Raw genomic sequence first — 13,127 nt, forward strand, 5'->3', positions numbered from 1 at the left:
GAGAACTGAGAACTCACACTGAAGAATGGTCTTGACTCGAAACGTCTCCTATCCATGTTCTCCAGAGATGCTGCCTGACCCGCTGAGTTACTCCAGCACTCTGTAAAACGTCACCTATCCATGTTCTCCACAGATGCTGCCTGACCCGCTGAGTTACTCCAGCACTCTGTGAAACGTCACCTATCCATGTTCTCCAGAGATGCTGCCTGACCCGCTGAGTTACTCCAACACTCTGTGAAACATCACCTATTCATGTTCTCCAGAGATGCTGCCTGACCCGCTGAGTTACTCCAGCACTCTGTGAAACGTCACCTATCCATGTTCTCCAGAGATGCTGCCTGACCCGCTGAGTTACTCCAGCACTCTGTGAAACGTCTCCTATCCATGTTCTCCAGAGATGTTGCCTGACCCGCTGAGTTACTCCAGTACTCTGTGAAACGTCTCCTATCCATGTTCACCAGAGATGCTGTCTGACCCGCTGAGTTACTCCAGCACTCTGTGAAACGTCTCCTATCCATGTTCTCCAGAGATGTTGCCTGACCCGCTGAGTTACTCCAGTACTCTGTGAAACGTCTCCTATCCATGTTCACCAGAGATGCTGCCTGACCCGCTGAGTTACTCCAGCACTCTGTGAAATGTCACGTAAACCAGCCTCTGCAGTTCCTGGTTTCCAGCTTTGCAGGTTAATTGACTTCTATTCTGGAGAATTGACCTAGATAGAATGGATGTGGAGAGGATGTTTCCACCCTGGGACAGTCTAGGGCCAGAGGCCGCGGCCTCAGAATTAAAGGACGTTCCTTTAGGAAGGAGACGAGGAGGAATTTCTTTGGCCAGAGGGTGGTGAATCTGTGGAATTCATTGCCACAGAAGGCTGTGGAGGCCAAATTGAGGTATATTTTTAAGGCAGAGATACTGTTGATAGATTCTTGATTAGTACGGGTGTCGGGGGTTTTGGGGAGAAGGCAGGAGAATGGGGGTGAGAGCGAAAGATAGATCAGCAATGATTGAATGGCGGAGGTGACTGGATGGGCAGAATGGACTAATTCTGCTCCTAGAACTTATGAAGGTCAATTGGTCATAAGAAAAGTAGAATTAGGCCATTCGGCCCATCAAGTCTACTCCACCATTCAATCGTGGCTGATCTATCTCTCCCTCCTGACCCCATTCTCCTGCCTTTTCCCAATAACCTCTGACACCCGTACTAATCAACGATCGATCTATCTGTGCCTTAACATTATCCACTGGTGTGTTGGACAGAGCAGGCGATCGCTGTTCGGTGCGGACCCGGTGGGCCGAGGGAGGGTCCTGTTTCCACGCCGTATCTCTAAACTAAACTATACTCCACACAGATAAACAAGTGCGCGCAGTCACAAGTTAATGACGAGGGCTGAAAGGGTGCATTGTGTTTATTTTTTGTTAGTTTCCAAGGACCGCATGAAGGCTGGATCGCGTTACCTCTCCATTCCCCACTGCACAAGCCAAGCCGTCTACAATCGTCCGTCTCGCTCCGTGACGTCGGCAGCAGGGATGGAAGAAATTACATCCCGGCAGCCTCATGCATAAAACATTGCGGTGAGGAAGCGAGGGACGAGGTGGGGGTGGGGGGGGGGGGGGAGACGAATATTCAGTGTGGTCGCTGCAAAGAACACAGGCGGGTACAAGCCTGCACGTCAGTGGCTTTTGACCGAAGCTCGGACACCTTTCCTCAGCCACGGGATGTCAGTGGGGTAATTTCTCCGCCATCCTACGCCACGCGTTGTGTCATCCCCCCGAGACCATGGACGTGTCTCACCGTCTGAAGTGGATCGGACGCCGGCCTTGGAGAGGCAGGATTAACAGGAGACGCTACAACAGTGAGTATTCCAGTTGCCCTGAAGGGTCTTTCAGGACCACGGTGGAACATTTTGCACAGGCTTGCGATTTAAATAAAAAAACACAGAATGCTTCTTTGAGAACAGAACGCAGAGGAGTACAGTGAAGGAAGGAGCTGTGCAGATGCTGCTTTAACTCGAAGACAGACACAAAATGCTGGAGTAACTCAGCGGGGCAGGCAGCATCCCTGGAGAGAAGGAATGGGTGACGTTTCAGGTCGAGACCCTTCTTCAGACTGAACTGTAGAACAGTCCAGCACAGTACCAGGCCCTTCGGCAAACAAAGACCTTGATCATTGTAACTTTTTTTTGCACATCTTTCATTCATTTGTTCGTAATCTCTCTAAATCACCGTCCAAACCTCTCCTTTCCCCACTCCCCTGATTCTCAGTCTGAAGAAGGGTCTCGACCCGAAACTCTACCGCTGCACCACCAGATGCGTGCGGGTCCATAGTTACTTGGAAGTTTGGTTCACAGGTACGGCGGCACGGTGGCGCAGCGCCAGAGACCCCGGGTTCCATCCTGACCAAGGGTGCTGTCTGTACGGAGTTTGTACGTTCTGCCCGTGACATGCGTGGGTTTTCTCCGGGTGCTCCGGTTTCCTCCCACGTTCCAACGAGGTGCAGGTATGTAGTTTAATTGGCTTTGGTATAGATTGTAAATTGTCTCCAGTGTGTGTAGGATAGAGCTCGTGTATGGGAATCGCTGGTCTGCGTGGACTCGGCTGGGAGGGGTTTGGTGGGGGGATGGGGGGGGGGCGGAAGTGCCTGTTTCCGCGCTGTAACTCTAAAAGGCTGGTCAAAAAGGCTTCTCGGCACATTGGCCTTCATCATTCAGAGTACTGAGTGTAGAAGTTGGGAAGTCATGTTGCAGTTATACAAGACGTTGGCGAGGCTGCGTTTAGGGTATTGTGTTCAGTTTTGTTCACCATGTTGGAGGAAAGATGTTGTCAAGCTGGAAAGGGTGCAGAGAAGATTTATAAGGATGTCGCCAGGACTCGAGGACCTGAGCTATAGGGAGAGGTTGAGTAGGCTGGGTCTCTATTCCTTGGAGCGCAGGAGGATGAGGGGTGATCTTATAGATGTGCGCAAGATCGTGAGATCGGGTGATCGCACAGAGTCACTTGCCCAGAGTAGGAGAACCAAGGATCAGAGGAAGTAGGTTTAAGCTGAGGGGCGGTAGATTTAATATGAACCTGAGAGGTAACTTTTTCCACACAAAGCATGGTGGGTGTATGGAACGAGCTGCCGGAGGAAGTAGTTGAGGCAGGGACTATTGAGACCTAATTTTAAACCTATGTCCTCTAGTTCTCGATTTCCCCCACTCTGGGCAAGAGACGTCTACCTGATCTATTCCTCTCATGATTTTATACACCTCTATAAGATTACCCCTTATCCTCCTGCGCTCCAAGGAATAAACTCCAACCACTCTCAGGCAAGTTATATACTATACAGCCAGTTCATGTAAAAAGCTGAAGAAGGGTCTCGACCCGAAACGTCGCCCATTCCTTCTCTCCAGAGATGCTGCCTGTCCCACTGAGCTACTCCAGTATTTTGTGTCTATCTTTGGTTTAAACCAGCATCTGCAGCTCCTTCCTACACGGGTCGGCACGGTGGCGCAGGGGTAGAGTTGCTGCCTTACAGTGAATGCAGCTCCGAAGACCCGGGTTCGATCCCGACTATGGGTGCTGTCTGTGCGGAGTTTGTACATTCTCCCCGTGACCTGCGTGGGTTTTCTCCGAGATCTTTGGTTTCCTCCCACGCTCCAAAGATGTGCAGGTTTGTAGGTTAATTGGCTTGGTAAATGTAAAAATTGTCCCTATTGGGTATAGGATAGTGTTAATGTGCGGGGATCGCTGGTTGGCACGGACCCGGTTTAGACATACAGCGCCTGTTTCCGCGCCGTATGCCTATACTGCACAATCTGTAAAGCAACCTGCCTTTGGGATGTTGGATTTGGGAATACCCTGGGGCATCTGGAGATATTGCACGCGTTCGCGGAGAGATCATGCCTATTGCACGAAGGCAGCTTTGCAGGTCAGGGTTAGCCCCAGACACAATGGCTGTGAGGCAGCAGCACCACCTGCTGCAGCATCCACGTCACTGTAAAATTGCTGAAGCAGCTGATAAGGTTCAGATTTAAGTTTATTATCGTCACATGTACCGCGGTACAGGGAAAAGCTTTGCGTTGCACGCTATCCGAAGAGATCAGACAATACTGGACATAAATACAATCAAGTCAAACTCAAGTACAATAGGTAGAGCAAAGGGGAGGATGCAGAGTACAGGATATATTTCTCAGCTTTGTAGAGCACCAGTTCCCGAGGAGGAGTCCAATGTCCGCAATGGGGCAGAGGCTCATCGGACAGTACCCGAGCTTATGGCAGTTTAGTTTAGTTTATTGCAGGGGTCGGCAACCTGCGGCCCCCGGGCCGAATGCGGCCCACAACCCAAAATCATCCGGCAGAATTTTTGACCAGTAAGCGCCGAGCGTGGTCGAGCGCCGAGTTCTGTCTGTGCCACATCAAGCGCAAAACCGCCGGCATGGCCTCGCACCTTCTGTGAACACGTTTGAGAAAGAACTGCGGATGCTGGAATAATCGTAGGTAGACAAAAAATGCTGGAGAAACACAGCGGGTAGAGACATGCAAGGATTGCGTGGGGCTGTCCCACCTGCTGAGTTTCTCCAGCATTTTTGTCCACCTTCTGTGAAGACGTGATTTGATGCCTGCCATCCGGGGCGGGATAGGGGCGGGATCCATGTGTACACGTGATAGATGTGGCCCGCCATCCGCCCACAGACATGCGTCCTGGCCCCTATGCAGAATAAGGTTGCCCACCCCTGGTTTAATAGACAATAGACAATGGACAATAGGTGCAGGAGTAGGCCATTCAGCCCTTCGAGCTAGCACCGTCATTCAATGTGATCATGGCTGATCATCCACAATCAGTACCCCGTTCCTGTTTTTCCCCCAAATCCCTTGATCCCCTTCGTCTCCGTTCTAAATGGCTTTCCCCTTATTCTTAAACTGTGGCCCCTGATTCTGGACTCCCCCAACATCGGGAACATGTTTCCTGCTATGTTTATTGTTACGTGCACCGAAGTACAGTGAAAAGCGTTTTGCTGCGAGCTAACCAGGCAGCGGAAAGACAAAAGGTGATCTGTACATTCAAGCCGCCCACAATGTACAGATACAGGATAAAGGGAATAACGTTTAGTGCAAGATAAAATCCAGTAACGTCAGATTAAAGATAGTCCGATGGTCTCCAATGAGGTAGATGGCAGGTCAGGACCACTCTTTAGTTAGTCATAGGATGGTTCAGTTGCCTGATAACAGCAGGGAAGAAGGAGATGGAGTCAATGGAGGGGACGTTGGTTTGTGTGATGGTCTTGGCTGCATAGATACATAGATACATAGAAAATAGGTGCAGGAGTAGGCCATTCGGCCCTTCGAGCCTGCACCGCCATTCAATATGATCATGGTTGATCATCCAACTCAGTATCCTGTACCTGCCTTCTCTCCATACCCCCTGATCCCTTTAGCCACAAGGGCCACATCTAACTCCCTCTTAAATATAACCAATGAACTGGCCTCAACTACCCTCTGTGGCAGAGAGTTCCAGAGATTCACCACTCTCTGTGTGAAAAAGTTTCTTCTCATCTCGGTCCTAAAGGATTTCCCCCTTATCCTTAAGCTGTGACCCCTTGTCCTGACTTCCCCAACATCGGGAACAATCTTCCTGCATCTAGCCTGTCCAACCCCATAAGAATTTTGTACGTTTCTATAAGATCCCCTCTCAATCTCCTAAATTCTAGCGAGTATAAGCCAAGTCTATCCAGTCTTTCTTCATATGAAAGTCCTGACATCCCAGGAATCAGTCTGGTGAACCTTCTCTGCACTCCCTCTATGGCTATAATGTCCTTCCTCAGATTTGGAGACCAAAACTGCACGCAATACTCCAGGTGTGGTCTCACCAAGACCCTGTACAACTGCAGTAGAACCTCCCTGCTCCTATACTCAAATCCTTTTGCTATGAAAGCTAACATACCATTCGCTTTCTTCACTGCCTGCTGCACCTGCATGCCTACTTTCAATGACTGGTGTACCATGACACCTAGGTCTCGCTGCATCTCCCCTTTTCCTAATCGGCCACCATTTAGATAATAGTCTGCTTTCCTGTTTTTGCCACCAAAATGGATAACCTCACATTTATCCACATTATACTGCATCTGCCAAACATTTGCCCACTCACCCAGCCTATCCAAGTCACCTTGCAGTCTCCTAGCATCCTCCTCACAGCTAACACTGCCCCCCAGCTTAATGTCATCCGCAAACTTGGAGATATTGCCTTCAATTCCCTCATCCAGATCATTAATATATATTGTAAATAGCTGGGGTCCCAGCACTGAGCCTTGCGGTACCCCGCTAGTCACTGCCTGCCATTGTGAAAAGGACCCATTTACTCCTACTCTTTGCTTCCTGTTTGCCAGCCAGTTCTCTATCCACATCAATACTGAACCCCCAATACCGTGTGCTTTAAGCATCCATAATTTGCTGCAATTTCTTGGATGGAGCTGTTCCCAAAGCAGACTATGATGCATCCCGATAAATTATTTTGTCAGAGGGTGGTGAACCTGTGGAATTCTTTGCCACAGATTCTTTGCCAAGTCAATGGATATTTTGGGGGCAGAGATAGATAGATTCTTCATTAGTACGGGTGTCAGGGGTTATGGGGAGAAGGCAGGAGAATGGGGTTAGGAGGGAGAGATAGATCAGCCATCATAGAATGGCGGAGTAGACTTGATGGGCCGAATGGCCTAATTCTGCCCCTATCACTTATGACCTTATGTTACATTGTGTGCGTGTAGCAAGGTAGCTAACTGTTGTTGTTACTGATACCGGTAATACCAAACCTTGTCAGGATGGTGATGTGGAATAGTGAAAGGCCCGGATCGAGTGGGTGTGGAGAGGATGTTTCCACTAGTGGGAGAGTCTAGGACTAGAGGTCGTCACCTCAGAATTAAAGGATGTTCCATTAGAAAGGAGGTGAGGAGGGATTTCTTTAGTCAGAGGGTGGTGAACTTGTGGAATTCTTTGCCACAAAGGCTGTGGAGGCCAAGTCAGTGGATATTTTTAAGGCAGAGATAGATAGATTCTTAATTAGTACGGGTGTCAGAGGTTATGAGGAGAAGGCAGGGGAATGGTGGTCGGAGGGAGAGATAGATCGGCCATGGTTGAATGGTGGAGTAGACATGATGGGCCAAATGGCCTAATTCTGCTCCTATCACTTATGAACCCATAGGGTAGATTCAAAAACGTTTTCCCAAGGTGGAAATGTCAAAGACTAGAGGACTTAGAGCAACAGTGCGGAAACAGGCCATCCGGCCCACCGATTTCGTGCCGACCAGCGATCCCCGTACACTAGCGATAGCCAACACACTGGGGCCAATTACATTTTTTTTTACCAAAGCCAATTAACCTGCAAACCTGTACTTCTTTGGAATGTGAGAGGAAACCGGAGCACCTGGAGAAAACCCACGCAGGTCACAGGGAGAACGTACAAACTCTGTACAGACAGCACCCGTAGCCAGGTTCAAACCCGGGTCTCTGGCGCTGCAAGGCAGTAACTCTACCGCTAGGACTCTGTGCTGCCCTCCTCTGACAGCTCGTTCCATATACACCCATCACCTTCTGTGTGAAAAAGCTACTCCTCGAGTTTCTCTTAAAACTTGCCCCCCTTACCTTAAACCTATGCCCTCTGGTTCCAGATTCCCCTTCTTCGGGTAAAGGACTCTGTGCATTTACCGGATGTATTCAAGAGAGAGTTAGATTTAGCTCTTGGGGCTGATGGATTCAAGTGATATGGGGAAAAAGCAGGAACGGGGTACTGATTTTGGGTGATCAGCCATGATGGTAAAAATTGCAAATTGTCCCTAGTGTGCAGGATTAGGGTAGTGTACGGGGTGATCACTGGTCTGCACAGACTCCATGAGCTGAATAGCCTGTTTCCATGCTGTATCTGTAAAGTAAACCAAACTAAAGAATGGGTAGGCCATTTGGGACAGATGAGGAAAAACATTTTCACCCAGAGAGTTGTGAATCTATGGAATTCTCCGCCACAGAAGGCAGTGGAGGCCGATTCACTGGATGTTTTCAAGAGAGAGTCAGATTTAGCTCTTAGGGCTAATGGAATCAAGGGATATGGAGAAAAAACAGGAACAGGGTACTGATTTTGGATGATCAGCCATGATCATATTGAATGGTGGTGTAGGCTTGAAGGGCCGAATGGCCTACTCCTGCACCTATTTGCTATGTTTCTATGTTTCTATTCCTCTTGTGATCTTGTACATGTGTAGGTCAACTGAAGGGAATTATGTCCTTCACCCCTCAACAACTGGTGGTCCATCATCCACATCCAAGTTAAACCTCAAGATGCACAGAGTCTTTTACCCAGAATAGGGGACAATAGACAATAGCAGCAGGAGTAGGCCATTCGGCCCTTTGAGCCAGCACCGCCATTCAATGTGATCATGGCTGATCATCCACAATCAATACTCCGTTCCTGCCTTCTCCCCATATCCCCTGACTCCGCTGTCTTTAAGAGCCCTATCTAGCTCTCTCTTGAAAACATCCAGAGAACCTGCCTCCACCGCCCTCCGAGGCAGAGAATTCCACAGACTCACCACTCTCTGTGTGAAAAAGTGTTTCCTCGTCTCCGTTCTAAATGGCTTACTTCTTATTCTTAAACTGTGGCCCCTGGTTCTGGACTCCCCCAACATCGGGAACATGGTTCCTGCTGCTAACGTGTCCAAACCCTTAATAATCTTATATGTTTCAATAAGGTGTCCTCTCATCCTTCTAAACTCCAGAGTGTATAAGCCCAGCCGCTTCATTCTCTCAGCATAGGACAGTCCCGCCATCCCGGGAATTAACCTTGTAAACCTACGCTGCACTCCCTCAATAGCAAGAATGTCCTTCCTCAAATTAGGGGACCAAAACTAATGTTCCCCCAACATCGGGAACATGTTTCCTGCGTACGACTTGGGTGGGGGATGGATGGAGAGTTGGGGGGGGGGGGGGATACAATGAAATGTTCTTGTTGATGGCAGCCACCTCGACATTGGACAGGCTGTGTTCCGTATAAAGCAGCAATACATGATGGCCGAGATCCCCAGAGATACATAATGAAGTTTCCATTAGGTTCAATACAAGTTGTTGTTGTTGTTGTTGTTGACTTGTTAACCAGTGGACCTGATGCTTCGTGGTGCCCTTATAATGGATATCAGGTCCAGAAGCAAAACCCTGCAATGCCGAAAATCCAAAATAAAAAGAGAACATGCCAGTGATATTCAGCAGGTCAGGCAGCATCTGTGGAGAGAGACATTGAGTTTAGTTTAGTTTAGTTTATTTGGAGATACAGCACGGAAACAGGACTTTGACCCCAACAAGTCCTTGCTGACCAGCGATCCCCGCACATTAATTCTATCCTACACACACTATGGACAATTTACAATTATACCAAGCCAATTAGGCAACAAAATGTTCTCCCCGTGACCTGCGTGGGTTTTCTCCGGGTGCTCCGGTTTCCACCCACACTCCAAAGCTGGCTTTGGTAAAATTGTACATTTCGTCCCCAGTGTGTGGGATCGTGCTAGGGTGATCGCTGGTCAACACGGACGCAGTGGGCCGAAGGGCCTTTCCTGTGCTGTACTCTGTTCAAAGTGAATGTACATTGAATAGAGTGAGGTGGAACAAAAGGATTTGTCATAGAATCAGAGCCTTACACTGTCGAAACAGGCCCTTCGGCCCAACGTGCCCACACCGGCCAACATGTCCCATCTACACTAGTCTCCCTGCCTGCATTTGGCCCATATCTCTCTAAACCTGTCCTATCCATGTACCTGTCTAAATATTTCTTAAATGTTGCGATAGTCCCAGCCTCAATATGCCCACCACCCTTTGCGTGAAAAAGTAACCCCTTAGATATTCTTATTCAATCTTTATCCCCTCACCTTAAACCTATATCCTTTTGTTCTCGATCCCCCTACTCTGGGCAAGAGCCTGTGGTTAATAGTTTTTACACAGGTACTTTTTTTGTTGTAAAGTAGGACATCCAAATTGACTATGGAGTCAATAAAATAGATAGTTTAGAGAGATAGCGCGGAAACAGGCCCTTCGGCCCACCGGAGAATGCACACTATGTTTTTAGTGTTGCACAGCGATCCCCGCACACTAACACTATCCTACACCCACTCGGGACAATTTTTATATTTACACCAAGCCAATTAATCTACAAACCTGTACGTCTTTGGAGTGTGGGAGGAAACCGAAAATCTCAGAGAAAACCCAAGCGGTCACGGGGAGAACGTACAAACTCCGTACAGACAGCACCCATAGTCGGGATCGAACCCGGGTCTCCGGTGCTGTAATCGCTGTAAGGCAGCAACTCTACCGCTGCGCCACCGTGACTGCCCACTGAGTTTCATCATCAGGAGTTTTTGCCTGTTCGTGTTTCCATCTTTCAGGTACTACTTAAAGTACCTAATACATTGCATTTTGGTAACTATGCGAAAGTGCCGTCTAAATTTGAATGCAGATTCCACAGGGGTTTACAGCAAAGTGGAAAACAATTATTGAGCATAATTGAGTAACAGAATCATACAGTATGGAAACAGGCCCTTTGGCCCAACCTACTTTGCCACAGAGGGTAGTCGAGGCCAGTTCATTGGCTATATTTAAGAGGGAGTTAGATGTGGCCCTTGTGGCTAAGGGGATCAGAGGGTATGGAGAGAAGGCAGGTACGGGATACTGAGTTGGATGATCAGCCATGATCATATTGAATGGCGGTGCAGGCTCGAAGGGCCGAATGGCCTACTCCTGCACCTAATTTCTATGTTTCTATGTTTCTACTCATGCAGACCAAACTGCCCCATCCACACTAGTCCTACCTGTCCGCGTTTCGCCCATATCCCCCAACACCTTTCCTATCCATGTACCATTACAAATGTCTTAAATTGTTATGGAGTCATACAGCATGGAAACAGGCCCTTCGGCCCAACTTGCCCATGCCGATCAAGCTGTCCCATCTACATTAGTCCCACTTGTCTGTGTTTGGCCCATATTCCTTGAAACCTTTCCTGTCTATGTACCTTCGTTTTTAGTTATACTTTTAGAGATACAGCGTGGAAACAGGCCCTTCGGCCCACTGAGTCCGCTCCGACCAGCGATCCCCGCATGTTAACACTACCCTGCAAACACTAGGGACAATTTTACATTTACACCAAGTCAATTAACCTCCAAACCTGCACGTCTTCGGAGTGTGGGAGGAAACCGAAGATCTCGGAGAAAACCCACGCAGGTCACGGGCAGAACGTACAAACTCCATACAGACAGCACCCGCAGTCAGGAGCGAACCCGGGTCTCTGGCGCTGTGAGGCAGCAACTCTACCGCTGCACCACCTTGGCGCTCTTAGGTGAAAATGCTTTCATTCCAACCACAAGACCAAATCATAGGGGGAGTAGACAGGGAGAACATACAGAATATTTTCAGCGTCCGGGCGGTCACGGTGGCGCAGCGGTAGAGTTGCTGCCTTACAACGCCTACAGCGCCAGAGACCCCGGTTCGATCCCAACTACGGGTGCTGTCTCTACGGAGTTTGTACGTTCTCCCCGTGATCTGCGTGGGTTTTCTCCGAGATCTTTGGTTTCCTCCTACACTCCAAAGACGTACAGGTTTGTAGGTTAATTGGCTTGGAATCAATGTAAATTGTCCCTCGTGTGTAGGGAAGTGCTATTGTGTGGGGATCACTGGTCCGTGCAGACTCAGTGGGCCGAATGGCTTGTTTCTGCACGGTATTTCTAAGCTAAACTAATTATTAAATATAACCCCCTCACCTTAAACCTTTAGACCCTGCTTCTCGACTCGATTCCCCCAGTCTCTGGGCAAGAGACTCTGTACGTCTACCCAATCTATTCCTCTCATGATTTTGTACACGTCCAGAAGATCACCCCTCACCCTCCTGCGCTCCAAGGAATAGAGTCCCAGCCTGCTCAACCTTTCCCTGTAGCTCAGGCTCTCGAGTCCTGGCAACATCCTCGTAAATCTTTTCTGTACCCTATCCAGCTTGACAACATCTTTCCTATAACACGGTGCCCAGAACTGAACACAGTGCTCTAAAGGCGGCCTCACCAACGTCCTATATAACTGCAACATGACCTCCCAACTTCTATACTCAAGCTAGTTCAGCAGTTTTTCCCTTTGACCATAATTAAATTGATCGCTTAACTGAACAGATTGTGACTTTGTTGAAGGCTTCATCAGTCTGAAGAAGGGTCTCGACCCGAAACGTGGCCTATTCCTTCTCTCCATAGATGCTGCCTCACCCGCTGAGTTTCCCAGCATTTTTGTCAACCTGTGACTTTATTGAAGGTCTCTTTTTATTCGTCAAGCAAACTGTTCCATATTATAAAGCGTTGGCGCAGCGGTAGAGTTGCCACCTCACAGCGCCAGAGACCCGGGTTCGATCCTGACTATGGGTGCTGCCCCTACGGAGTTTGCACGTTCTCCCCGTGACCTGCAATGGTGGGTTTTCTCCGGGCGCTCCGGTTTTCTCCCTCACTCCAAAGATTGTGCAGGTTTGCAGATTAATTGGCTTGGGTAAAATTGTAAATTGTCCCCAATGTGTAGATTAGCGTGGGGATCGCTGGTCGGCACGGACCCGGTGGGTCGAAGGGCCTGCTCCCACCCGGTGGGCCGAAGGGCCTGCTCCCACTCTGTATCTCCAAAATAAACTAAACTAGAGCACGGTTCGTTAATTTAGTGTGAATTTAAATAGATGGAGTGACTTGAAATTGAATTCTCATTTATGCATTATTTAATCCCAAGAGCCACTCATCTCTCCCGTTGATCTCCCTGTGGACTAGCTTGTCACCATGGAAACAGACAGATGATCACGGTCGGCCCGAAGCGATGCAGCTTTAGATTCCTTCCCTTTATCTTGAAATTGCTAAACGCGGCCCCAATAGACAATAGACAATAGGTGCAGGAGTAGGCCATTCGGCCCATCGAGCCAGCACCGCCTTTCAATGTGATCACGGCTGATCATCCCCAATCAGTACCCCGTTCCTGCCTTCTCCCCATATCCCCTGTCTCCACTATCTTTAAGAGCCCTATCTAGCTCTCTCTTGAACGCATCCAGAGAACCGGCCTCCACCGCCCTCTGAGGCAGCGAATTCCACAGACTCACAACTCTCTG

At 48.9% G+C, this 13,127-nt stretch overlaps 1 protein-coding gene across 3 annotated transcripts in view; it reads left to right on the forward strand.

The window, feature by feature from the left end:
• Window positions 1–1,623: 1,623 nt before the first annotated feature.
• The window catches only part of ripor2 (RHO family interacting cell polarization regulator 2), a 174,341-nt gene continuing 162,837 nt past the window's right edge, over window positions 1,624–13,127 (forward strand). For all 3 annotated transcript variants that reach the window (XM_033014198.1, XM_033014206.1, XM_033014223.1), the window contains exon 1: window positions 1,624–1,853. In XM_033014198.1, the coding sequence (XP_032870089.1) occupies window positions 1,778–1,853 (76 nt within the window). In that variant the 5' untranslated portion in view covers window positions 1,624–1,777. The remainder of the gene's footprint in view (window positions 1,854–13,127) is intronic.

The sequence above is a fragment of the Amblyraja radiata genome, chromosome 2 (genome assembly GCF_010909765.2).
Source record: "Amblyraja radiata isolate CabotCenter1 chromosome 2, sAmbRad1.1.pri, whole genome shotgun sequence".
In the NCBI taxonomy this organism is placed as follows: domain Eukaryota; kingdom Metazoa; phylum Chordata; class Chondrichthyes; order Rajiformes; family Rajidae; genus Amblyraja; species Amblyraja radiata.